At 35.7% G+C, this 26,694-nt stretch overlaps 3 protein-coding genes across 6 annotated transcripts in view; 1 reads left to right on the top strand and 2 right to left on the bottom strand.

Annotated features, from left to right (window-relative positions):
• Positions 1–906: 906 nt before the first annotated feature.
• Positions 907–9,215, top strand: LOC129885885 (embryogenesis-associated protein EMB8). Of its 3 annotated transcripts, none has more exons than XM_055960352.1 (14): positions 907–1,330; positions 1,987–2,076; positions 2,319–2,380; positions 3,591–3,691; positions 4,018–4,107; positions 4,674–4,796; positions 5,373–5,450; positions 5,850–5,935; positions 6,116–6,164; positions 7,215–7,271; positions 7,354–7,484; positions 7,901–7,984; positions 8,331–8,397; positions 8,609–9,215. In XM_055960352.1, exons 1-14 carry the CDS (start codon positions 1,080–1,082, stop codon positions 9,017–9,019), a joined length of 1,680 nt encoding a protein of 559 aa, XP_055816327.1. In that variant the 5' UTR covers positions 907–1,079; the 3' UTR covers positions 9,020–9,215. The 3 variants fall into 3 exon arrangements, with proteins under 3 accessions (XP_055816327.1, XP_055816326.1, XP_055816328.1); XM_055960351.1 differs by having other exon boundaries at positions 908–1,330; positions 8,603–9,215; XM_055960353.1 differs by having other exon boundaries at positions 1,192–1,330; positions 2,323–2,380; positions 8,603–9,215.
• Positions 9,216–9,757: 542 nt separating this feature from the next.
• Positions 9,758–14,992, bottom strand: LOC129885886 (uncharacterized protein At5g49945-like). The gene is made up of 3 exons (XM_055960354.1): positions 13,857–14,992; positions 10,360–10,563; positions 9,758–10,277 (listed from the first exon to the last, which is right to left on the bottom strand). Exons 1-3 carry the CDS (start codon positions 14,919–14,921, stop codon positions 10,047–10,049), a joined length of 1,500 nt encoding a protein of 499 aa, XP_055816329.1. The 5' UTR covers positions 14,922–14,992; the 3' UTR covers positions 9,758–10,046.
• An 844-nt stretch (positions 14,993–15,836) lies between these two features.
• LOC129885884 (DExH-box ATP-dependent RNA helicase DExH7, chloroplastic-like) overlaps positions 15,837–26,694 on the bottom strand; it is a 29,053-nt gene continuing 18,195 nt past the window's right edge. Inside the window, exons 25-34 of one of the 2 annotated variants that reach the window (XM_055960349.1) lie at positions 26,484–26,567; positions 26,095–26,193; positions 25,879–26,019; positions 24,201–24,271; positions 23,348–23,417; positions 21,807–21,899; positions 19,609–19,821; positions 18,516–18,608; positions 17,357–17,479; positions 15,837–16,422 (exon numbers count right to left, since the gene is read on the bottom strand). In XM_055960349.1, the coding sequence (XP_055816324.1) occupies positions 16,345–16,422; positions 17,357–17,479; positions 18,516–18,608; positions 19,609–19,821; positions 21,807–21,899; positions 23,348–23,417; positions 24,201–24,271; positions 25,879–26,019; positions 26,095–26,193; positions 26,484–26,567 (1,065 nt within the window). In that variant the 3' untranslated portion in view covers positions 15,837–16,344. Of the gene's footprint in view, positions 16,423–17,356; positions 17,480–18,515; positions 18,609–19,608; positions 19,822–21,806; positions 21,900–23,347; positions 23,418–24,200; positions 24,272–25,878; positions 26,020–26,094; positions 26,194–26,483; positions 26,568–26,694 lie in introns of those variants that run through there. The other variant, XM_055960350.1, reaches the window with a different exon arrangement.

Here is a 26,694-nt window from a genome sequence, read left to right as displayed (position 1 = left end):
TTGGGGAACTTTCTAGAACATTGAGATGTTTGCAAATATATTTATCAAATAATAATAAATTATATGAATAAACATTAGTTAAAAAATTTTAAAAACTATTTGGGGTCAAACGACATCTTAAATTATACCTATCTGATATTAATTATCTTGATTATATGTGATGTGATATTTTTTACAAAAAAAATTCTCATATTTGATGTTTACACCCACTGTTTTTTTGGGTAGAACTATTATAAAATAAAATAATTAAATTATGGAGTAATAAGTTAGAGCAAGATGACCAAGGGAGAAGGGAAAAAAACGTGGGAGCTTCTAAGAGGATACGAGAAAACAAAATAAGGTAGCGACAAGGAACAATAATTACGTAAAATAATAATTATTCGTCACTATATAATAATAAATTTAATAAGTGAATTCTTAATTATTATTTTTTATAATTCAAAGAAGAGATTTTTTCAAAGAAAAGAATTATGGACTTTTTTTATATTTATCTTTCTTTTTAATAAAAATAATTATCGAAAACAAGAGGAAAAATTACTTAATATTCTATTGTCAGTTTGTCACGTGTTAATGTAGAACACTTGAATTTCCATATTGGCTGGCTGAGGTCCCCAACCATCAGGAATCATTTGGTGCACGAAATAATATGAGATATTTTATGGAGTAATTAAGTTTGAAATAAAATTTATATTATATTTAATTAATAATAAGAATTTATTTGACTAATGATATGTTTTCCTTCCTTTTTACTTATAACGTGCTTTTTAAGAATTAATTTAATTAACTTTTAAAATTAAATTAAATTACATTAATTGATATGGTGGAAATGATGACAAGTAAAAAATTAGGATGGACTATAAATTTATGTATTAAATGCTCGTATTAATTTTATGTGAAACTTAATAATAGTATGCATCTTTATTTCAACTAAAACTTGAGATTATTTGAATCCCATCTTTCAGATGAACTAAATCCAGCCTAATTTAGTCCGCCTGTGGAAGTACCCCTTAAAGCAACTTTTCATCAATCTTTCTTGTTTTATTTTTTTTCAAGAAAAAAACCCCCCTTTTTGAGATTCCATGGATTGTTTTGAGTTAAGCTCAAAATCTCCATATGAGCTTCTGCTTAAAGTTGCTTTCTTGATACCCATTTCTCATTATTTAATGGGTTTTCTGTTTTCTCTCTCTGTTTATCTGTATCATTTCGTGGAGATTCACTTCTTTCAAAATTTATTCACGGCGTTTAGGGGACAGCCCGTGTCTTTAACCTTCAATTCTTGCTGTCACCTCTATCAAGAAGTGGTTTCCAAATGTAAAACTCTTAATGGCAGGTAAAAAAAACTGATTAAGGGGGTGAAAAAAATAGGATCTTGGTACATTCTAATGCTTTTTGGCTCTTGATCGTATGTGTAACTTTGGTATAATATGGATGATGATTTGGAACCATTAAAAAAAAACATTTTATCAGGTGGATTGTTAGTCTAAATCATGTACTAATATATGTTTTTGAGCAATTGTTGTTGTAATCAATTAATTACTCCCTCAGTTGGAATTTCGAGAGTCAATCAAGTTTTCCTTTGATCAGAATTTTTTTTATGTCTGTTTTCCATGAATATGATAGCTATCTTGTGTGATGTTCTTATCGTTGGCGTGGGGAGAGCAGTTTGGTATTTATAGTACTTTTACATAGGCTTTAAATATATGAATTTTATTTTTAAAAAACTTAAAGCTTCGTGTCCAAATTCATGGTCAAACTTTAGAAGTTTGAATGTCAAAATTCCCGTTGTGCCACGTAAATTGGGACAAAAGTGGTATATCTTATAAGTAACAAAAGTATTAATTCTAGACAACATACTTTACTGTGTCTTGCAAGTGATAGGATGGTCGGAAACCTGAGTTTTGAACTGAAGTTTGTATGTCATGAGTATACATGGCTTTTTGTTCATTTTTGTTTATTCATTGGAATTTTTCCTATTGCTTGTTGCAGGTTTTCATCTACTCCATGGCTTTGCAGTCCTCATCTTCAGACTGCTTTTTTGCAGTTTTTTGGAAGGGCACCTGCTTGCAACTACAGAAGGTGACAAATACAGTTAACAGACTTATTTAGTTTCACCTCTTTCTTTTTTCTTCTGCTCATACTATGATACTATCAGTTTTGGTCTCCCTTGTATGTTGGGTAAATATTGGCAGACATTTAACTCAGTGCACTTATTGTCTGCACGGCAGTTATCTTTCAGATTGTAAAAATATCATATTCACATACCTTACTTTTACAGATGAATTTCTACAATATGGTCACTAATGCACTCTTGTCTCCAGACAGATATTTCAATTGTCTGATGGTGGGACAATAGCTTTGGATTGGCTAAGGAACATCGATGGTGAAGTTCATTCTAGTCACTGTCATTTCATGATGGATTGTTTCAACTCATAATTTATTAGATAAGCTTGTATTTTAGAAATTACTGAGCTTCAAAATAAAGAATAAGAATCTGGAATATTACAATGTATGTGGTTAATATCTCTATAAGATTGAAGTCTAGTCTTTAATCTTTATGGAGTTCCAGTAGTGAAAGTGTTTTCTAGTCATAGAGAACTTTTCCCAACTATGTTGGATAACTAGTTCTAATGGCTTTATGTTCTAGACAACTTAGATCTTATGAATGGATGCTTTAGAGAACTTGAAACTTGAAAGGTGGTCCTTAGTAGTTCATATTGAAGATGAGTTACTGAAGCAACTTAAAAAAATGTAAAGAAATTGAGTTAAGGAGGATCGAATAATAACTTTTTGTTGTTCGAGGAGAAAGATCAGGGGAAGAAAGAATATGATATTATATTTTGCTCCACCATTTATTTTGTGTAAGAATAGTCAATGAAGGGTGATAAAAGTACCATAAAGTAGAATAAAAAGTCTATGGAAGAACCTCTTCCAACTCTATATGTTAGGATGTGAAGAAGCCCTTTGAATTTCTAGAATGAACCAATAAAGATTGAATTTATATTTTTTGGGTGCGTGATGGAAAGCGGGTGTTTGATGCTTTATTCTCCTCTTGCTATGAAAGCATGATTTTCTATGCTTAGATAACTTGGAATTTTAGTGTTTTTTTCTCAATCATCATTGTGCCTGCTTTTGAGGTGGCTTATTCAAGCAGTTTATCAGTCTATATCATAAATGACTTTTTTGAAGATATAATTAAGTAAATAAAAGTGTGTTCTATCTAACAGCTTAAACTTTTAGATGAGTTGGTCGCACGCTTTAACAGACTTCATTGTATAAACGAAATTCTGGTTTTTTTTTCTTTATAAAAGAACCATAAATGATTTCTGTTGACTAACAGTTCCTTTAGCTTATTGAAATACCTATGTTTAAGGTGGACTTGGACTATCCAATTGGTTGCATTTTGATAGTACTTGATATCTGTTATGGATCATCCCTGCTAAATATGCAAAGCTACTATCTCTAATCAGTTGCTTTAACAAGTGCTTGTCTTAAGTTCAAGCTCTCACCAGATTAGTCAAATATTGATTCCCTAATGCTTTTATATGCTACTTAATGGAGTAAATTTTTTCTGTTTCTTTTTTATTTGTTAGTTGAAAAGCCATCCACTGAACGTTTTGATGGAGTTCAGAGTGATGATAAAAGTCCCATTATGCTAGTGATTCCTGGTTTAACAAGTGACTCTGATTCTGCTGTAAGCTTTCGTCCACTCTTCTTTTGTTGCCTTCAAAGTAATGATTTTTTTGTTTGTTTGTCTTTTTTTTTGGTGAATCAATTTTGGGGAAAAAATAGTTTCTTCCTCGATCGAGTTTTTATTCTCTTCTGTTCTTTTCTGTTTATAAACATTTTTCTTCCCTTTTCCTCAATAGATATTATCAGGCCTTCTAGCTTTGACAAAATTGTAGTGTTTCAACTTTATACTAGAGTTGATTGGGCTCTGTCATATGATTTTTTGAGATTATGTGCTGTTCACTGCAAATATTCGTTTTATTCTTTCTTAAATCTGCTTTAACTTAGCAGTATATAAAGCATCTTACTTTCAAGATGGCCAAACGTGGATGGAATGTCGTCGTGAGCAATCATCGGGGTCTCGGCGGAGTGTCAGTAACTGTGAGTACTCCATCCTTGAGCAAAAACTTTATCTTTTCCAGTTTAGTTGCTTTTGATAAGAGCAAATATGATCTATATTCCGTTCAGTTGAATTGCTCGGCAGATAAGAGGTTCTATGAACTTCCTAATTTTAAGTTGCTGGTGGATCAGCTTGTTTTTGCACCGAAACTGCCTTGTTACTATTTCACAGGCATAACACCTTGTTACTATTTCACAAACTGCCTTGTATTTGTCACTTCATGAATGAGGTTCTCCCCTTCTTCATTATTCAGTTGCTAGATTACATTTGTCATAACATGCTAGAAGCTATGGCTGAGAAAATATAGGAAACTGAAAATTTTCTTAGTTTCATATTTTCCCTCTTGAACTCTTTGCCTGTAAATTGTCTCTCTAAACATAAATAAATAAAACTAGAAAATAGCAGAAGTTAAATAGTGAATTTAATGCAGTAGTCTAAGCCTCTAAGGTGCATAACTCTGCTAGTAAATTGTTTATTGTGCTGTCATTATATAGTTTGTGGACTATTGAGCAATGAAAGCTCAAGATTCATGATATCTTGATGGCAGTCTGATTGCTTTTATAATGCTGGATGGACGGAAGATGCCCGCAAAGTCATTGACCATCTCCACACCCAATATCCTCAGGCTCCTTTATTTGCTGTTGGCCTTAGCATTGGTGCTAATGTTCTGGTACGGCATTACATATTTTGTAATTGAATATTCTATTAGCTTTCCTTATTTCACCACAAAATTCTGCAACACTTATGTACTAAACAATCTTCTTTATAGTTACCTGAAAACTGAAACTAAATTTAAAGATAATGGAAGCGAATTATCATAGCTTTTTGCAGTAAATATTTTCAGAGAAGTTATTGTCAGAAAGGATCATAGACATGCACACACAACAGGTACACAAGCATATGACAACTGTCTCGATGGATTTCATAAAATTGTCAGTTCTGCATCCTTATATACAAAATCCCTAGTGATTGCAACATTATGACTATTACAAAAATTTCTGCAGTAGTACGGAAATTTTCATCCAAGTAATTTATTCTCCGTTTACTAGTTGGTCCATCTGATTTTGTTTGATATGTTACAAACCTTAAGCATTAATCAATGTTCTAATGATTCAATTTGCAATGCTTTTAAGTAAATGGGCATTCTTCTTCTAAATTTTGAGAATCCAGTTCAGGCATATGCAATATGGCAGATGTTCTTGATGAAGCCAATAACTATTCTATTGACAATATTAGTAATTTCCAGGTAAAATATCTGGGTGAGGAAGGAGTTAATACTGCAATTGTTGGGGCAGCTGCAATATGTTCTCCTTGGGACCTTTTGGTTAGTATCTAGACTAACTAATCTGCATTATCTGACTTTTTTTTAAGGTGCTGATGAATTGCTAATTTCTTTGGTTTCAACATGTCATTCTTTATCTGATAACACTACATTGGATTCTACTACATGTTGTTTGTTTCTTGGGTCAAGGGTTATTCTGGATGGTATGATCTGTTGGATTATCATGATCTGGAAAGATTGTGTAGCCAGAAACAATTCTGTGAAGATGCCAGTGATGATGGAAGCCTAATTCAACAAAAGTCAAATTAGTCATATCTTAAGTTTATTCTGTACCATAAGGACCTGATTTTGTTATTCTGTCCTTTGCTTATGTCGCACAAGAATTTATCCCTGCTTCTCTCTATATATCTGAGTCAAATCCACTTTTCTCTTTCTTTTCAGATTTGTGACAGGTATATTAATCGCAGGCTTGTGCAGAGATTCTATGACAGAGCTCTGACAATTGGATTAAAAGGTTATGCCAAGCTGTAAGTCCCTGTAGTCTCCTTTATCAGTCTGATATTGTATTTCGTTTAATGGCGTTGCTAACTGTGATGATGGTATTACTCCTAAGTTAATTCTATGTTCTTTAATACTCTGGTTTTGTTTTGCCTTGGCCTTCATCAGATGTCCTAATTCTTTTGTGTGTCAAAATCTGAGTTTTGCAGGCATCAGACAGTAATGTCTCGGTTGGCAGATTGGGAAGGCATTGTTAAGGTCATCTATTTCTCTTACTCGTCTCTTGTCAGTAGTTTATCTTCTATGACGATCACTTAAATCAATCAATCAATTGTGCATCAATCCAAGACTAGTTGGGCTGGTTATATAAATCCTCTATGCTCATTCTGCTCTCGGGTTAGTATCATCATGGAACCCTTGCCCATTTAGCACTAAACGCTGTGCAGATGTAGCACGTGCTTTGCAATCGAATTCAATCTTTAAATGATTATTGATACTATGACTATTTCATGGTAGGACCTGCTAAGAAAAACATATGTGGAGTTTCCTTACTTGAAACTTATTGAGTTGTTGTAATCACCAAGGTTCGAGGTTTCTAGCATGCATGATGCAATTAAACTATAGGTTTTCCTATATAAAGGAGCATAGCGCTGACTTTACATAAAATGGTGAAGTCTATATGTTGAAAAAAAGTACATGCTATATCTAACGTCTGATAGAAATTTTAATTATCTTAGTGCGAAGGAAGGACGACATATAATTTATGTTGCTCGGACTCTTCAAAAAAGTCTATGTGTGCGTGTCGGATTCTCCAAAAGTAGTGTATGTTTGGAGAATCCGACACGGTTGCGGAATCGAAAGTGAAGAGTCCATGCAACTTAGCATATAATTATGTAAGCCCCGGCGTAGTAGTACCTTCTCATATATTGATGTTTATCCCTTTTAGTTTAGTTTTGGGTGTTCCTCCTGAGATGAGACATCTACTACAGAGAATACAGGAAATAAAACTAGTATAGAGGACAAGAAACCTTTGATGCTCTTCAAACTTTTAGCACCATTGCGGTATCAAGAAGCTTGTGCAACACAGGTGCCCTCATATAAACGGTTATATATAATATCCTAATCTTAAATTAACTGTAATGATGTGGTCAAGTCCTCTTTTTCGACACCTACCAATGGCACATCTGATTCATTTTTTATGAGTTAATTTAGTTGATAACGTATGCAACTAACTTACTAACAAGTAGATGATCCATCTTTTTCTGTATTGCTTATTCTGATTCCTTATTTTCTTTGTTTCTCTTGCAGGCACGTTCTGTCAGAGATTTTGACCACTATTCTACTCGTGTTCTTGCTGATCTTGAGGTAACACTACTCTGCCTCCTATTTCAGTACATCTATTCGATGGCTAATTAATCAGCATTTATTTCCATCCCCTCTCCCCAAGACTGTTGATACATATTACAGGAAAGCTAGCTGTACCAGTTATATAGGAAATGTGATGGTTCCCCTCCTTTGCATTAGTGCCTTGGATGATCCAGTCTGTACAAGGGAAGCAATTCCATGGGATGAATGTCGGTATGTCATCCTGTGTGTTGCACGGTCTCTTCTTTTAGTTTAAGTTCGAATTGCCAGATAGGATAGAATGCCTCTACTATGTGAATTAATAGATTTGCAAGATTGTATGCTTGTTTGGAGAAAGGATATAACTGTATAGTTATCAAGTAAGACATGAAATAATAATTTAATTCGTCAGCCTGTCACCAAACATAATGGAAACTGAAGGCGTTTGTGCAAGAAACCTTACCTTACCTGTTGCTGGTTGAGGCTTGTTTATATCGAAGTCCCGTTTGTTAGTTCAAAGTCATTCGCATGTCATCTTTGTATGCCCCTGATGATTGTTTTCTTTTTGCTTTTAAATTATTATTTTTTTGGTGTGTGTGTGTGTGTTGTGTGCCTTTAAATATAGGATGATTAACATAATTCTCTTCCAGGGCAAACAAAAATATCGTACTAGCTACCACGCACCATGGAGGGCACTTGGGATATTTTGAAGGGATGACTGCAAAAAGCCTCTGGTAATTTGCCTTACACTCATCAGATATGGTTTTTGGCATTGTAATTTATTTTACTTTGTTTTTGTTAAATATGATTGATTAGTAATGCATCTTGTCATTATTCAACCATCTAGTTCTTTTAGCATGCGAAAATCTCCAAAACGTAAGGATCAAGAAAAAACTGAGTTCTGTGCGAGTATGGGGTTGTGGGAGATCTGAATTAGAGAATTCAGTAATACGTATAAGTATTTAGATGTATTACTTTCCCTTTCGAGTTTTCTATTAAAGTGTGATGACTACTTGGTGGCATGAGCTATGTTAACAATACTTAGTGAGAACAAGTTTAATATGTGCTCCTTATGTGTAGGTGGGTTAGGGCTGTTGATGAATTTCTTTGTGCTTTGAACTCCAGCGAACTGATCCACAGGAAAAAGGTATGCAAATTTGTAAACTCAGCTTGAAACTGCTCATACTTTATAAAGATCATCTCACATACTTAGTTACTTAGCTATGCTGATTGATAGCTCTATTTGTAAGTTGTTATGAAGCCCCCGGACAAACAATGGTGAATTCTTGTATATCAGAATGAGATTTGATGCTAAGAGTGATTGGGAGTCTTTATGTCATTGTATTATGCAGATGCAGATTAGCATAGTGCATAGTCCCCTGGAAACATCCATTGATCAGGCACCATATGTGAATCTTAGAGAAGACGGATTGGTGGCTGCATTTAGCGATGAACCATCAGGTGAAGTAGGAAGTCAGCAGAATGAGCAGCCCGTCGAAGATGACAAGGCTGGAGATAGGATTAGAGGTGTCAGTGGTGCGATGCAGCTAGAAACAAATGCAACAACTCAGTTTGTTCCGACTCCTGAACCAGATTTTGATGCAGTGATGGTTCCTGTTAAAAGATGTCTAAATCAGCTTTCTCGGCGTAGTAAGATTTCAATGTGGGTACTTGCATATATTGCAATCATAACCACTTGGCCAATTCTTGGTTCAGCTTCACCAATGTTCAAGAAAAAGCTGCGTAACATCTTCTCACTGAAAAGATGACCATGCCATGCATGTAGCAGTGCCAAAGTTCTATTCACTAGTACTATTTAAGATACATTTATCGTACAATTGCTGGGGAAGAGGGAAATAATTAAACCCCAAAGTCGGATTCGGGAATGGCTGTACTGTTTCTTACTACTTCAAAATGATCATATAATAACAGCCATTTATTCGAAAGATTTTCATTGTTTCCTGATTCTTTCATGTCTGCTAGACTACAAGATGAAACAGCCCTTTACCTTCCAAGCTAGAGGTAAGGTCTGGATACACTACTCTTTTTAGATTTCATTTGTGGGATTACATTAAATGTGGTGTTGTTGTTGATGATCTTGTAAGGCTACAAGACGAGATTCACAACATTCTTGGGAAAAAAATTGGCCAAGTGGTCAAGATCATGCATTTAGAAAATTGCATTCCTGTAGGTTATTTTACTCCACACCAATTTCCCAATGCCTGAGATGATCCAGATGTTGGATCTCCTGCGGAGCAAGGAAGGTCCTTTCTAGGCCTTAAGACTCACATTTCAGCATTATCTACGGCCATTACTGATACAAGCTCGCATGACTTGTCAAATCTTGTATTGCAAAATAATGTGGGTTAAAATGATAAAAGAACGCAAAGTAAATTTATAAAAAGGTCTGACAATGTGGTGATTGCTTCATCAGCTCTGTAGTAGCCAGATAAACTACGTCAAATTTTGTAGCAAGCAAGCAATTCCAGTCATATAGACCACCAAAATTCAAGTCTAAAATTTTCTACGAAGTGTAATAAGAAACTGTTCTCAATTCTAACAAAGTATTATTTTAACTTAGTGCACCCATTACTTCACAATAGGCACCAGACTAAGGCAAAATCCACAACCTGTGGCCAAAATAAGGAAGAACCCTAGACTGCTTAACTAAGATACAGAACCAACAGAGAGACATCCCCCGTCTACCTAATACAAGAAGCAAACTCAGTGACACTGAGACACACAATGACCATTGACGAGATCTAGAGAAGATTGAGATGGCATATAAACTCAAATCTACCCAGTACGAGTCATCTTCATTTTTGGCATTGCCTTCTTCATCTGCCGAGAACGCTCTTTAGCCTCTTTCTTGCGAAGTGCCTCTGCACTAAGCTTAGCCTCAGCTTCCCCTATCTTCTTTCTGTTTTCAGCCTTTTTCTTCTGCAGTGCTTCTTGCCTGGCATTCTGAAGTTCTTTGTAAATCTCTTGGGCAATCTTCGTTCTTGCTCCTTCAGTTTTAGTGCGGGCCTGAACAATATAAAACAAAAGTTAAAAAAACATGAATGTTTTCAAATTTAATACAGTAAAAGTTTCATCCATAATCACTCACATGCGAGCTCAGCTTGTATCGTCCAATTAAGTCGATGTAATAAGGTACAAGAGCCACAAGCCGGGTCATGTCAGCCATGTTTTTGGCGTCAGGGAGAGCAAACTTGAACACCAGCATCTTCTTGTGTGACCCCAGATATTGATCAGAGAAATGCATCGAGATGAAACCTTTACCAAATTTCTCATATGCTTTGTCACCGAAAACCTGCAGGTATCAACATAAAACTATATTACATATTACACACTTAGCCAGCTATTCAGAGAGACTGTGTGAACCAAAAAGAAGCAAATAGTCTCGCAGAAGAGGAGAGAACAAATGAAAATAACTCTCTGGGCGAGCTATAGAGGACTAGACATGGACAAATAAGCATAATAATGGGGTAGGTTGCAACCACAGTAATGAAAAGTAGTTGCTAAAACTGGATAAATAAGTCCATGCAGCAAAAGAGAGAGGCGTAGAAGCATTCGAACAGTTGTGATTTCAGATGAAGTCAAATTCCTTTTCCACAGAAAAATCTTTCCTCACAACATTTGTAATAGAGTTACCGCTTCTCTTGGCACGGATATTATTACCCTTCAAGTCACACAGTTCAATACTCCTGCCCTATTTACTAGGATTTGTCCTACGTGCCATAACTAATGCTTTTGAACATACTCCACTAGCATCGATTCAAGGGAAAAGATAGAATGCTTCAACTTTTCATAGCACTTTCACCAAAACCTAGAAATAATAAGAATGGTAAATAGCTGGATTACTTTTTGATCAGGTAAAGTATTTCAATAATAATAATTGTGTGGTTTGTTAGCTATTGCATAGAAGCAGAGGTTTTACACTGTGCACACCTAAAAGGTAGCAGCTGCGGGTTTCTCTTGTCATCCAAAAAAAAAGTATTTCATTAATAATAACAAGGCCACCATGGCTGTATACAAGTGTTAAACCAAAATATGAGAAACCTAAAATATATGCTTCTCTCCGAAAGACACTCAATACTCTATACAAACAGGAACTACATGGGAGCACCAAAAGAAAATAAAGGATCAGAGACCACTCATCAAATGAGCAAAGCTCATCTCCACGCCTCCAAAAGCTCTCCTACTCCCCTCTTTCCAAATGACCCACATTAAAGTAAAAAGGGTAACATCCCAAGCCTTGTGCTTTCTTCTCCTAGCTCCATTCTTCCAGCTGAACGTCAACTCTTCCAAATTACAACACATTTATATTTAAGAAAGTCTACCTCTTCAAAATTAGGAATTTCACTTAACCAATCAATCCCAAATTCAAAGGGGAGCCTTGGAGCAACAGTAAAGTTGTTTCCGCGTAACCTATAGTTCATGGGTTCTAGCCGTGGAAGTAGTCATTAATGCTTGCATTGGGATAAGACTATCTACATCACCCCCTTGGGGTGCAGCCCTTCCCCAGTGCAGGATGTTTTGTATACCGTACTGCCCTTAATAAATCCCAAATTCAACAATTAGGAATTCTTAATTTGATCAATCCTAAACAAAATGATGCCTATTTTAGTTTTTTTTTCCTTGTAAACCTATCAAAAAGAAATTTGTATCAAGTTCTTCATCCTTACCTCAATTTGCTTGACCAACTCTCTACTTAGCATGCTCCAGAAAAAGAGTACTATATTTTTTTCATCAAATTTGATGATGATACTACTTTATGCTGTTTGCTAGGGAGAAAAGAGGAAGGACTTGAAGTAAGTGGAGCATAAGGAGCCATTTCAATGTAAAAGGGGAGCAGAGAGAAGCAAATGAGTTGGGTACCCACTCCACCCTCCAATTAGCTTCTATACTGAAATTGGACAAAAAGAACCAAGGAAAGTATCTTCATTCTTTTTATCAATGAAAGGAAAGTATCTTTATTTAGTTTTTGTATTCGATGTATTGATGATTTATTTTCCTAACATTAGAAAACCAGTTAGCCTCTTTTTCCACTCTAGGAACCACATACAGTGCCATATCATTATGACTTTGGGGCAACATTATCATATTACTCTCACCTCTTCTAGCTATTTTAACATATCTCTAGTAAAGTCAATAGAATTATTCGCATACTTTTTCTCTTCATTACAAAAATATCAAACAAAGTATAATGTACCAATAAATACACATCAACCTACTTATACCAATTAGGCCATCTCAATAGTCAATAACAACCTTTTTATTCTTTTCCTATTCTCTAAACTAAATACAACCAAAAGTAACAGGTACACCATTTACAGTAACAACATTTCTTTGGCCAAATACTCGTGCTAGTTAAAACAAGACATACTTGGGATAAATAAAGTATAATCATTATTACTCTCTGGCTCTGCATGTTCTAGGAGGAGTATTATAGTTGAGTCTATTCAAGAATAGAAAGAAATGGCTCGAATCATGCAAGCCTCCAACCTGCCAAGAGGTCACGTAACATATCTCACAGCTTGCTGTTTCTCTTTTCAAACAAAAGATTCAAAAGAATTCCTGTATGATGCTTTCATCCAGGGACTGAACATAACTAATCCTTCACCATAGATATCCTCCTCACAAGATGCACTCTCAGAAGTGGCATGCAGACGAAGAACCATTTTATACTTTGAGTGGCAAGCTCTGACGTACAAATATTCATGAATGTGCCTCACTTTCTACCACACTATATGCCACAAAAGTTCTTCCATTCTCAATCCATTTACAGAACATTTGGTACTCTACCATGGAGCATCAAAGAAGTGCTAAAATTAGCAAAAGAAATGGGATATCAAGAACTGAAACTGGAAAAGGGTTGCCTGCTTGCTATCAAAGCTTATCAAAGAGGGCATACAATGTCACCCTCTTCGGACTATAATTAAAGATTGTAAATACTTGTTGGAAGCAAATAGGGCCAGGGAGGCAAATGAAGGTCACAAACCCGAAGAAAATTTGATAATCTGGAGAATGCACTGAAGAAAATGGAGTTTCTTCTCCTGCTGATATGAGCTGTGTGGCTTACTAACAAATTTAAGAATTTTAATCAGTTTATTTTCCAACGTACCCAAAAAAGAAAGTAATCTACCATCTCTTTCATTAAGAAACTCTACCACACATTGCCCGTCTCTTTCCGATTCAATAAATCACCAGCTTCCACAAGGAGTAATTTACTTTGAGTTCTCATCATAATGCTTTTGACTAATAGCTTCACTGTATAAAAAAATTCTAAAACACCAAAACCTGAAAATTAGTTACATTAAGCACAAGGTTGCAATGCTTCACCAATAATCTCAATTAGAAACTTCCGTGGCTGCCCAAATAAGGGCCACCAAAAACATACAACAGACCAGAATGACAATTGAGTTAGATTCGATGTTTCACAAACATTCCAGTAAAAGAAAAAAATTAATCTAGCACAAATCAGTAACGCAATCAAATTAATATTCGTATGATTTATAACAATATAATATCTGAGAATACTATGTACTATGAAAGCATGACTGAAATAGCACTCAAGCTAGACAAAGCCATTCAGACACAAACCTGATCAAGCACGGTTTCACTGATCATATCCCCTGCCACCTCCTTTGATTCAGCAACAACAGCCAACTCCTCAGCAGTCCACTTCCTACCACTTGGTGAACTCACCAATGATGCAAATCTCTGCAGATCCGTAATCTCTTTTTGCATTGTCTTGGCCAATTTCTTCTTAGCCACAGCAACAACCACATGATCCATTGCATCATCATTCATATACACCTCAAAGGTTATCTCATCTTTGCAAGGCACCACCATATTATACAACCTCGAAATCAAATCGTGCCTACTTTTTAGCTCCATCGTAGCCAACAAACCCTGGCAAAATCTCCTACCACTTGCATAAAACTTGAAAACATTTTGTCCCTCTTTTAACAACAATGGTGAATCATCAGTTTCCCCAACACCCAACAAACTGAAATTCTTATCAAATATAGAGTCTTTTGTTGCAAATTTACTAGCCCAAGCTAAGGCCAATGTCTCATTCTCTTTTTTTCCAGTAAAATAGTTTATTACAAACATAATCAAGAAAGAAACACAAACTATCTCAACAGTATAAGACGATATGGATTTTGGACTTTCAGGCTCAGGCTCTGGTTCAAGTTTCGAACCGGGATCGGATTCAGAAGAAGCGGCAGTGGCAGATTCCGTAATTAAAGGGGAATCAGAGGGTGGAGATTGAGGGATACCTTCGAACTCATCCTCATCCCAGGATTCAAAGGATGTCGAGTCGGGCTTCGGATCGGACGGCTGAGTTGTAGCTTGAGAGACGGGATCAGATGAAGGAGGAGGTCCATGATGGGATTCAATAGGGTCAGATACTGAGAGGGTGGTTGTAGGGGGAGGATGAGGGAGGTGTTTGGCGGCGGAGATGGGTTCGTCGGAGTCCCCAAAGTCGTCGATTTCATCGGCGTCGAAACCCTCGAAGTCTCGGCTCTCGGCGGAGACAGGGGAGAGGTGATGGATGAGAAGGGATAGGATGGAGAAAAGGGCAATAAGGTAGAAGAGAGTGTCGCCTCTAGGGAGAATGAAGGAAGACAGAGGAGACAGGGAAAAGGAGTGCTTCGCCATGAGAGAGAGTTTGGAGTTGATCTCTCTTCAGATAAACCAAATATAAGTGGAAGGAAATAATGTAAGTAGATATGTGTGTCTACTTTTTTGCACTAAATACATGGTTTATCATGTCTTAGCCTAATGATTAGATCCAACTTAGGTTGTTATTTTCACCCCCATATTATTTAATTTTTGCACGTTGTAAAATATAAATATTTACCCCCGAATATTGTAGTTAACTAATTTAATGAAACGAAATTGTATGTTAACTAATCACTATTATTATAAGTAGTTGTGTATCTTGCAACACATGACATGTATTTATTGATTTAATATAAACACCAATTGCACATGAATTTCTTCTATTGTAAAACTCGTGCACGTGGTAACTACTTTTTGATTCTTAACTGTCTTGAGTTCAACGCTACTTGAATATAATCGCTTTTGTTAAAGAGTGTTTTACACTAATTTCGTTTTTTTTTTGCATAAATACCGCCCATATTACATATGGATTTTATGTGAAATATTAATGCATATATTAACTATATTGAAATATCAAGAATTGTTAATAATCAGTTACTAAAGAAAAAATCGTACATTAATGTCAATTAATAGAAATTGATTATTGACGTAGATGTATATCGTGATTACTACATACATCAGTTCTTCTTTTATTATGATGTGAACCCGTTCAAGTCAAAACAAAACACACCAAGATTTGGATTTTTTATTATTATGCAATAAAAGGAGTAATCAGCTTGGTATTTGTTTGATGATGCAACTGTCCCAATCCAGTTCGTTCAAACTTCGACAATTTGGGCCAACTAAACTTTGACACTCGTAAAAGATTAATTGATACATTTATTTTTCAAATGTATCAATCTGCAGTCTTTTCCTCGCAAAGCATGTCCTTGTTCCTTTCCAGCCAAACAGTCCAAAACAGCCAAATATGTCTTGCATTACTTTTTCTATAGGTATCAATCATCTGACCGGTCAGCCAGTCAGATTATTCAAGCTATAATCCATAAGTTAGAAGGTACAAAAGTTGGTCTCAATTCAGCTGTGCAGCACACGAAAACAATAAAGCAGCAGCTGCCGTAACTGCTGCATTTTGGTGCCACATTTAATTTAACATAGTTCCTTCATTTTGCTTTTGGGATAATATAAATATATCCAACTTTAGTAATTCTGTCAATTGCTGAATGATTTTGTGGGATGATCCCATGATCAATTAACCAAAGAACAAATTGTCTCATTCCTTGTATCCACCTGAGATCAGCAACCAGATACTCCATCACCTTACCCAGGAGATATCAGCAACCAGACAGTCCGTCGATAGCAGCAAGTTTCCTTTTTGTAATCGCACAAAAGGTTGAGCTCCTAGGTGTTTCTGCAAGCTATGTCTGGGAATGCAACGATCACCCGATCCAAGGCTTAGTGGTTATTTTCTTTGTTTATCTTCTTCTAACAGCAACTGGATTATAGATCTAAGAACTTCATTATCAGTCACCTTGGAAGCCTGAAAAATCAAGTGTCAGAAAAATTCATCAATCCAAAACAAAGGCTTAAAAGGGTTGAACATTTGAATGGAAACAATATATGAACGCAAACCTTAAAAAGCATTTAGCAGCAGCTATATGGTAAAGTCTAACTAAAGAAAAGAAATTTAATGGCATAAAAAGAAAAAAGGAAAAATGATATGCAAACAAATGCCAAAAACTCAAACAATGAAAAGATTCCCTGTGCCTCTAAAAGTTGATTAGAATCTTGAATCGATGGTTATCATAGTGGTGAGATAGATTGCACCTGCAATCTAATACAAAGAGACCTTTGGGTCATGGAGGAAGGTTGTGCAGAACCTTTTTTCTTTGTTGAAACAGATCTCCTAGCAAGCACCAATGTAATGTGGAGAGAAACATGGACAAGACATTATTTTTTTGTAGGAATAGCCCAAAGGGAGCAGATCAAGTGCCAGAATGGAAGCAGACCATTCCCTCAACAGGGCAGTAATTTGGGATTAAGATTCTTCTTTTTGTGTGGGGGGGGTGGGGGTGGACGCGGGTGTGTGTGTGTGTGTGTGTGTGTGTGTGTGTGTGTGTGTGGAGAACACCAAGAAGCCTCTCAATTAGGTTCCGAAGCTGCTGGCAGTGATTGAAATTTGAAAAGTATCCTTTGTCTCATTAAGTTATGGTGGAAAAATGCAGTGTACATCAACTATTATCTCTTCAGATTTCTTAAAATGGTCTCAGTTGGTGCATCGAAAAATCAGAACTAATGGAATAAAGCATCTATTTCTTATATTTTTATGAAGGCACTGCCCATAAGTATGAAGGTTTCAGGTTGTGTCCCTGACTTATTCATCTATAATTTAGGTGATTGCTGCCAGAAAGAAACAGTAAATGCGAGTACTGAAACAAGTTGAACTATCTGTTAGTATAAGATAAAACATCTACCTGTGGATTACGAATAAGCTCCTTGAGAATATCATGAAGAGTTAGCCGGAGTTCCTTAAATAGCACAGCTGTTTGTGCTGGTGCTGCAACTTCTAGCCATCCATCTATGGTAACTGTTCCAGTCTAGAAAAGAAAAATTACAAACTATTAAGGTAGGAAAAGGGATAAAATCAGGTATAATTGTTCTAGTCCTTCCTTTCTCCCTGTTTTTGTACGAGAAAGACAGGCCTAGGACCCAACAAGAATAAAATATTCCTCAAAAAGGACATAGTTACTAGTACATTGCAAAATACTACAAAAACAGGGAGAAAGACATGACTAGGAACCAGCAAGAAAAAAATATTCCTCAAAAAGACAAATAGTTACAAGTAAATTGCAAACAATTACTGTTGACACATATATGATCCTTTTTTCCTGCATATAACTGCAATAATCAGGAACTGAATTGGTAATTTGCTAACATTTGAGGCTGATCCATACCCAGGGTTAAAGATTGACTTAATTTTCCACAGAATCATGCCTTCGAAATTGAAAAGGCCAAAAGGAAAGCTCTTCAGAGAAAGTATGCTACTTCCACAAATTTATCAGATTTCCCCTGAAGGAACTCAAAGAAAGTATGCTACTTGCATACTAGTACTTGACACCAATTTCCAGAGTACGAAACTGTCCCCAATTCTCCTAGACAATAGTAAAAACAAATTATATTGGTTGCTTTTGGGGTGATGCACCTGTTTTACTTTTTCCGCCTTTATTTTCCTCCTATTAAGAGGGTATAGGGGTTAAACTAAGAAATACCCTACTTCTGCATTGAAAATCATGGAAAGCAAACCAACGTAAAGGAGGGTGTACAGAAGAATACAATAGAGCATGTTTATTTTAGCATCTCATAGCACAAATGCTCAGAATCTTCCTTGCTAAATAAACAACAAAACAAATCATAGTTCTCGACTGTTCGTGTCCTGTTCCTTTTTTCCCACTTTGCCAGGTAAGGCTCCTACCCTTCTTTCACCAGACAGCATAAGGTGGACGACAGATTTGAGAAAATTTGGAAAATGAAATTGACACCTACTACTCATATAGAAATAAGAAACAAGATCTTATTAAGTTGTGGAAAAGAAAAAGTAGGGTATATGCAAGCATGACCATAAACAAAATATACCTGGTGCTGAACGTTTATTGGGCCACCAAAAAGCAGTATAGTATAAGGAGAGACAACAGTAGTGTCTCGCAAAAATACCTTGTTAGTCTCTACCTGAAATAATAGCATAAATAAATTACATCTTTAAAAATGGTGCAACAAAATATACAACTAGAGATTAAACATGTTTATGTAAAATAATTAGTCAATAAACATTTTGGACTACAAAACGTGAGTCAAATAGATAAGGTGAACAATTTAAATACATTTGCTATAGATTCAAACAGAGAAAAAGAACACATCTTTACCCGATTTGAATTCTTAGATACCCTCTCACGAGGGACTCAAAGCCCACAATTCATAAACAAACTAATATTTAGAGAAGTAAACAAAAGAACCTAGGAATTACCAGCCCCATCCTTGAAATATTAGAGTTCCTAAACTAGTACTTGTTTGTCAAAGTGGATTTCAATAGGAACTTATAATTAACTACTCCCTCTGTTTCAATTTGTTTGACCTACTTTCCCTTTTATTCCGTTTCAAAAAGAATGACCCTTTCCTTTTTAGCAATTCTTTAACTTCAACTTTCCATGTGATATGTTTAAGACCACAAGATTAAATGGCATTTTGGTACATTTGACATATCTTTTAGTTTAGACCACAAGAATCAAAAGTCTTCTTTACTTTCTTAAACTCCGTGTCAAGTCAAAATAGGCCAAACAAATTGAAACGGAGGGAGTATAGTTTAGTAATTGTTGAAGTGTCTTGACCATCTCATCTAAAAACTTAGACTGTTGAGAGCACACTTTTATTTACTTATATTTTTTCGCAACACGCTCCCTCGTGTGCGGGCTTGATTCTTTTTTTTTGATGGGCCAAGAACGTGAAAATGGCTGGCTTTTCTTTGTTTTCCCAAGCAAAAGGGAGAACGGTGTTTAGTGAAAACAACGAATTTCATAAAGAAAAGACACCTACAAATTCCCTTCCACACCCACTCCTGACCAAAAGTGACAGAAAGAAGCAACACTTAATGAAAGCATGGAGAACATCCGTAGATACGGTCAGAAAGATCAAACGTTAGTTTTTCAGAGTAAAAGATCATAAAAATGCAAACCTTTTCAAGAAAAACGAGAAATGGATACTGAAAAGCTTTTAAATCAGAGTTGATTGAGGAAGGGTGAATGTGAACTTCTCGTTTTCCATCGTACCACGCAGGGTTGCTCTTTGCTGAAACATTCGCACTCTGTTTTAGGTTCCCAAGAACAGTTGTAGCAATGCCTTCATCTCTCGCAGATATATTGGGATACAGACCTGCACACAATATGGCCTAGACACATTTATAGAGGATCAGTATCCAAACAAGTCAAAGAGGTAAGTAGACCGAAAGAATAACTAGAGTGAAATAACCTCCCTCACTCTATATCTCTTGCCCCCACCCAAACCCTCTATTATATCTACTACGTGAACACATGCATTTAGCTTGCATATGCCCTTAGAGGTGGTTTGAAAGGATGTATAAGAATAGTGATGAATAGGGTGTGTTAGTAATGCCGGGATAACTAATGCAAGGATAAGTTATGCTGGCGTTATTTCTTTTTTTTGGTTTGGTGTATAAAAAATAGCATGCATTGCATAATTTCTAAAAGAAATGTTTGTTTACAAAAATACCCTCCACATGCTTTAGCTTGTACACCACATTCTTTAGTCATGCTAATGCATTTATTTATAACCTTGGTTTGCAATGTATTGGTTATACATAGGATAATACCAAATAGGATGTATAACAACTAATACTTGCATTAGTTATACATAGGTTGAAAAAGTGTACAAAACAAGGGATTAGTAGTACCAAAACTAATACATGCATTATTTTCTCTAATACATTCTACCAAAGGGTAATAATTAATGCCATTATAGCAGACCTGCCTTGGTGACAGCTAGGATATTAAGAAGCAGAAAATCTTTTTGGAAAAAAGTGAAAAATTGATTGTAAAGGACAAAAGGGACAATTTTGATAAGAGTTAGTGCCTGTGTTGGCTTAACTTATTTTAAGTAGCTTATAAGGTTAAAACAGCTTATAAGCTAAAAAAAAAGGTGGGGTACCCAACTTATTTTTTTTGGATTTATAAGTTGTTTTCAGCTTATAAGCTGCTTTAGATAAGCTAAGTCAAACAGACTCAACTATTTTTTTGGGCTTATTTTAAGCACAAAATGGCTTTAAGTTGGCCAGCCAAATACTAAAAAAAACTGAAAACAATTTATAAGCAACTTATAAGTCAATCCAAACGGGCTCTAAATGCCTTATTCTCAAGAAGAGGTTTGGGAAAATCAGTAGATACTAGTCTTGGAACATCTCACCATATGCGTGCTAAACGGTGATCTTGAAACTGTAAATTCTAAGTCAGATCTTTCTCTTCTGCTAAGTGATGGTGATCATGTAAACAATATCCAAAGGGTATAAGAAGTTCCATTATAATACTATGAATGTCGAGTGATCTTAGCATTATTCCGGAACAGAAGTGATTAATTCACACAAATTTACATGGAATTTGAAATACCGTGCAATGATCCTTGGCGTCATTGATTGCACTTTATCTGAACTAAATCGATAGCCCATTGGAGCAAATTGTGCTATTATCTCATTGTTTTTATGAATGGTGGCACATGAGGTAATTTTATTTTATTTTATTTTTTTGATAGGTGTGACACATGTGGTTTATCTTGGAATTAGCCATTAATAAAGCAAATGAACAAACAATTTGGTATGGTGGTACAAATTCTTCTTGGGCGATGACGTTAACAAAATACTTCCTTGATTCACTACTAAAATTTATTACAGGTCCGAGCTAATATATCAAGAGATTGTGACTCAAATTCAAAATTCTCTCTCTCTCTCTCTCTCTCTCTCTCTCTCTCTCTCTCTCTCACACACACACACACACACATATATATATATATATGAAAGTTCTCACCTTTTTGTTCCATGTTAAGCACCAAAATCAATTACATGGTGCTCTTACCAAAGCCCTTTCCCCGTCCCAACTTAAGGGAGATCCACACATCTTAATTAATGATCTCTTTATATCTCTTTCTCTGTAACATGGAAATAAGAGACAACCCCGATATCTTTAAGAGACTAGTATCAGGAGTGGGAAGATTTGACGTTTTAACTGAAGCCCAATTGTAGATTCAAGGGTACATAACAGACATCCTTCTGGCATGAAGGAAACCAACAGATGAGACCTATACCGAGCCATATCCTATCAAGTTTGAGACTCTGAAGTGAAAAGGAACAGCTAAGCTTTAACGTACCTTAAGAATTGAGGAATGATTTGAATGTATATTAAAAGGTTGTGATACATCAGAAAGCCAACTGTCAAGCTTCTCTTTCTTTTTCCAATCAATCTGCATTCAAAAATAATTTCGAAGTTAAGACACCATAATATTGGGTAATATGACTTACAGCAGGGAGAAAGGAGAATGAAACTAAATCGTCTAAATACTTGGTAAATTTTAAGGTTTAACCATTTTGGTAACATGTATAAATCCATTGAAGCTGAAGGAATAAATTGGAATCCACAAATTTAACCAGAGTTGGCACGTAAGTAGGAGGGAAATGATAACCAGTCAAGCCACTCTCAAATCAAGCAGACTGAAATCAAGCAACTCTCTTGCTGTGACAACACAGGTCATACTTTTCCAGACTAAACACGCCAGAAGATATCCCTGCCCCTCAAAGGCCCACCTCGCCCCCCGTAGAAGTTGCAATCATGAAACCAAAATGCAAATTGTTATGAAGATAACAATGAGTTGGCTAGGAATGCGCATATAACTGCAGTTCCTAAGATCCTTAACATCCTAACCTTTTTTGAGGTAAACATGGTCTAACATTGTCCTTGAGATACTTACAGCCATGTTTTTATTATTCTCTTCATTTTAAATGGATAAGTTAAATATATATATATATATATAATAAAGTAATTAGTTTACAACAAATATAGCCAACAGTCAAAAAAAATGTGGTATTCAGCCACGGTTCACATGTGGCTAAATGGTAGAGAAACTGTGGCTATACATCATAAAAATTATACACTAACTATACATTATGTTACACTCAAAAAGCCAAATATAGATTACCTATACATTGACTATACATTATGATACACTCAAAAAGCTGAATCTAGTTTAACTATCCATGAAGTATACAATGACTATTTATCAAATTATTTTTTCCGCATATTTATTAGACTAATTAAAAAAGAAGGAAAAGGATGAGAAATAGTTAAAGGAAAGATTGATTATGAAGAAGAGGTGATTCTGGAAGCAAAAACAATTTTATTGCAAGTAATTTTACTTCTTTCTATTCAATCCCGACCAACTCAAAATCTCCTCTAAACAATTCCAAGTTTTAGATATGAAATCCTCTCGATGTTTCGAGTCTTTTGGTATATAATTCACTCGAAACGATTCACCTTTGCGACATGTCAATTTTTAAGTCAAACTTTGAAACTTTAATAGTTGATTGATCATGGAAGAAGGATGGAAGAAGAAGGAAGGAAGAGTGAAAGCAGCAAAGAGAAAAGGAAGAAGGAGGAGGAGGGGGGAAGAAGCAGGAAGAAGAAACCATTTAATGGCTAAAGTGGAAGGAAGAAGAAGCAGTATGGCCAAATGGCCATTCGGGCCAATTTTCTAGTAAATAAGATGGCCAAGCGGCCAATTCCCATAATTATCCCTTTTAAATATCCAGAAAAAGCAGGTAATTCATAGTTCAATTTTAAGGATGAGACTGCAAATCATTGTTCATAAATTAAGAATGCAAACTTGATAAATATGCATCTTAGAAATAAAAGTACCTCCGACTTTTTTGGGAGGTTGATGAGTCCAATATCAGCTAGCAATGTTCCAAATTGTATTCTCATGTCTCTGGCATAATAAGACATGTATTAGCAGTTGGGGAAACAATTTGAGGTCTACAAAAGGAGGCAACCAGGAAAAGGAGGCAAAATTCTCGCAGCTCAGTGCCTTACTCAGGAAGAGCTAAACTTTGCAAACCTGTATATATCTTGTTTTCAGAGTTTGTTGCATATCGTCTTCCATGGACCTTTTTCAAGGATCATTATAAGTTTAACATGCAGATTGGTGCCAATGGTTATTATGATAAATGGTGATGGTGAGAGTAGGTGTGGAAGGCAACATAAAAATGAATACAAGTAGGTAATATGCTGATGGTGGTAAAAGACTATTCCGGATTAAGAGGTGCTCTTTGCTGAAGAGAAGGTGCATTTGCTCATAACATGTTTAACCTCATATTATATATGCAATTTATTTTTACCGGTACTCACTTCAGAAAATTTAAGAATGGATTCAGGATCAGGTACTTGGCTTACTTTCAAGCATAAAAGATGTGGATAATGGAAACCATAATTCCATTAGTTGAATCCATTCCACAGCCCCAAGGCATAAAACACCACCATCAGTTTTGAATTACAGGAAAACTAAGCTACATAATACTTCTTTCGAAATTAGTCAGGCATTCCAGAGTAGGGAATAGTACCCCCCCCCCCCCCCAAAAGGCCCAAGGGCTACAGGATATTCGTTCCTTGTTAGAGAAGCTTTAACATTGTTAATACAACTGTTAAAACTCACTGCATAATGAGGGATGAATCAATAACAAGGGATGTACTTGGTATGACATAAAAATCACACCTTATCATGTACATGACAGAACTGCTCAAGAAATATGAGCTGCAAAACTGCTTTGCTGCTTTGACTCCATTCTGCCAGAAAGAAAATGAACTGCATCAGTAGCATGGCTTAAAGAACGACAACGCTTAAATTAAATGTTCAGAATGACTTCTTTTATGAGTAAATAGTGTTGAAATATATTTAAGCATTTTAGCAATAGACTGAGAGGGTGTTTGGATTGGCTTATTTTAAGTAGCTTTTAACTTTTAAGCTCTTTTTATTTTTGGAGGTGTTAAGGAAAGACAAAAAGTGTTTTTAAGCACTTTCTTTTAGGCTAAAACGTACAAAAATAAGCTAAAAGCCAAAAGTTGGCTACCCCAACTTTTGCCTTTTAGCTTTTAGTTTATAAGCTACTTAAAAAAAGTCAATCCAAACCCCCCACCCCGAGCATGTTTGGATTGACTTATTTTAAGTCAAATATCTTTTAAGCACTTTTTTAGTGTTGATCTTATAAGTACTTGATTTTAAGCTAAAATGATAAAAATAAGCCATAAGTTAGGATTTCTATATTATGACTTTTGGCTTATAAGCCAAAACCCAAAAGTCAATCTAACAGGCTCTGAGTGTTCACTCATAGAATAATGGCCTATCTGATCCACTAGGGCTCTACTAGTTCTTATTTGACTAACAACGAACAAAGTCGTCACAATTCCACAGGGGAAATATGCTCTTTCTACAGAACACATTATTGTTTGGTCTGTTACCAAAAGAACACCTAACAGAAGAAACAAAAAGGAGCAGAAGAAATATTCTTTGGGAAATCTCTGTGGAGTCGGCAAACATTGAGTAGCCATAGATAGAGAGAAGCTGTTTAGTCAAATTATTCAAGATTAAAGTTGGGTCATATTTCACCCTAACCAGCAGTGATCTATTTCTTATATATGACTGCTGGAAATCAGCTTAGTAATAATTAACAATCTCATGCGAGAAAAAGAACTACTCCTTTGAACCTACAGTAGTAGCCTTGGTCTGACTCAATACAAATATTGAGTAAAGTTAAAAATTGTGAGTTATTTACTAGTTGGTTACTTGGTTATACGGTGACTTCGCAGTTTTTGGGAATAAAAAAAGAAGAAAGTTGCACCAAGAGAAGTAGGGATCCCCCACAACTTGTGTCATATAAAAGGTAGGGGAAGGAGTGGACACGGGCTTTGAAATTGACAAAAAATGGAAGTACAACAAATCTATCTGGGATGGAGGTAGTAATACTTACTATAAATGCTAAGAACCAAGCACTAACCAAAGTATCATGAATAATCATACGTTTTCTTGATAATCGAGAAATCTCTAAGGATATTGGCGCTAAGTTTGAAACTTGGCAGATAACACCCCCCCTCTACGCTTCTCAACTGAAATAGCAAGCTCTTTTTGTGGCAGGGTTCGAAACCCACACATCAAAAGCTACACTCTTTACCAATAGGCTAAAACCCGGGAGGAAAGCTTTCAACTTTTGATGCAGACTAAGAACCCTATCACAAACAAAAAACTAGAATTTAAGTGGGAAGAATAGAGGAATCGGCCTAATATAAACCCAAATTTGTACCTGTGTCACTGCCCTTGGGATTTCTCAGTAGGGCTTCTAAAATGTGATGCACATTCACTTATTTCATAAGCGGTTGCAAGTTAGTAAATCACTAACCTCCCGCAAAATTTTCTCCCACTTTTTATACGCTACCATCATTAGGAGATGGTCAGATTGCCAGTTACCATTGCCAGAGTCAGTTTCACAGCCAAGCTTATCACTCAAAAGTGCCAACTTTGCTCTTTCAACATTTTGCCTCTGCATATGCATGTCATAACATAATTAAATTCCATATGGACATCAACAAAGCTTTTAAGAGATGAAGATACAAACCTCATCGTTTGGATAAACAAATGGAGACTTGTAACTCAGGAAGGCTGAAATAGATAGAATTGGTGACAAGCAGCCAAATACTCCACCATATAACAGCATCTACATATCCACATTTGAAAAATACAAGATAATAGTGGTCAACAAAGCCCAGAGAGCTAGACAATTGGTGCACCCATGAAATTTTAATTCATATTGAAAATTGTCAGTCATAGAGAATCATATGTTTCGGTAAATTTTCTATGTTCTAGTATACAACAGATCTCTTAGAGTATTACTAGAAATCCTAAATAAACTTTTTTACCATTTCAAAAAAAAAAGGCTCATGAATTAGGGTTGTAATAGTGGGAAATATATAAGATGTTGAAGAATAGGGATAATCACATAACTACCTTCCCCACCAACACATCAACAGGAAGTCTCGCCAAATGATACCCGAGAGGAGTTAACTCTTCATCCCCTTCAACGGCACCAACCTGAACATAAATTGAACTATGAGATTATCACCATAAAGCACAGGACTGTGCAGCTCAACTGGCATTTCATGCAACAAACAATATTGCGATTAAGCACATTTTTCATGGAAACGCGGGAATGTATTTT

The sequence above is a fragment of the Solanum dulcamara genome, chromosome 4 (assembly GCF_947179165.1).
Source record: "Solanum dulcamara chromosome 4, daSolDulc1.2, whole genome shotgun sequence".
Classification (NCBI taxonomy): Eukaryota; Viridiplantae; Streptophyta; class Magnoliopsida; order Solanales; family Solanaceae; genus Solanum; species Solanum dulcamara.
This window is presented reverse-complemented; position numbering and strand designations above follow the sequence as displayed.

What these genes read in the sequence shown, in the direction of transcription:
- LOC129885885 (XM_055960351.1), top strand. Translation starts at nt 1,080, where the DNA reads ATGGATTGTTTTGAGTTAAGCTCAAAATCTCCATATGAGCTTCTGCTT. An exon ending in ATTCCATGGGATGAATGTCG is followed by an intron (nt 7,485 to 7,900) that starts GTATGTCATCCT and finishes ATTCTCTTCCAG; the next exon opens with GGCAAACAAAAATATCGTAC. An exon ending in AACTGATCCACAGGAAAAAG is followed by an intron (nt 8,398 to 8,602) that starts GTATGCAAATTT and finishes TGTATTATGCAG; the next exon opens with ATGCAGATTAGCATAGTGCA.
- LOC129885886 (XM_055960354.1), bottom strand. Translation starts at nt 14,921, where the DNA reads ATGGCGAAGCACTCCTTTTCCCTGTCTCCTCTGTCTTCCTTCATTCTC. An exon ending in GTGAAACCGTGCTTGATCAG is followed by an intron (nt 10,564 to 13,856) that starts GTTTGTGTCTGA and finishes TGATACCTGCAG; the next exon opens with GTTTTCGGTGACAAAGCATA. An exon ending in GATACAAGCTGAGCTCGCAT is followed by an intron (nt 10,278 to 10,359) that starts GTGAGTGATTAT and finishes TATATTGTTCAG; the next exon opens with GCCCGCACTAAAACTGAAGG.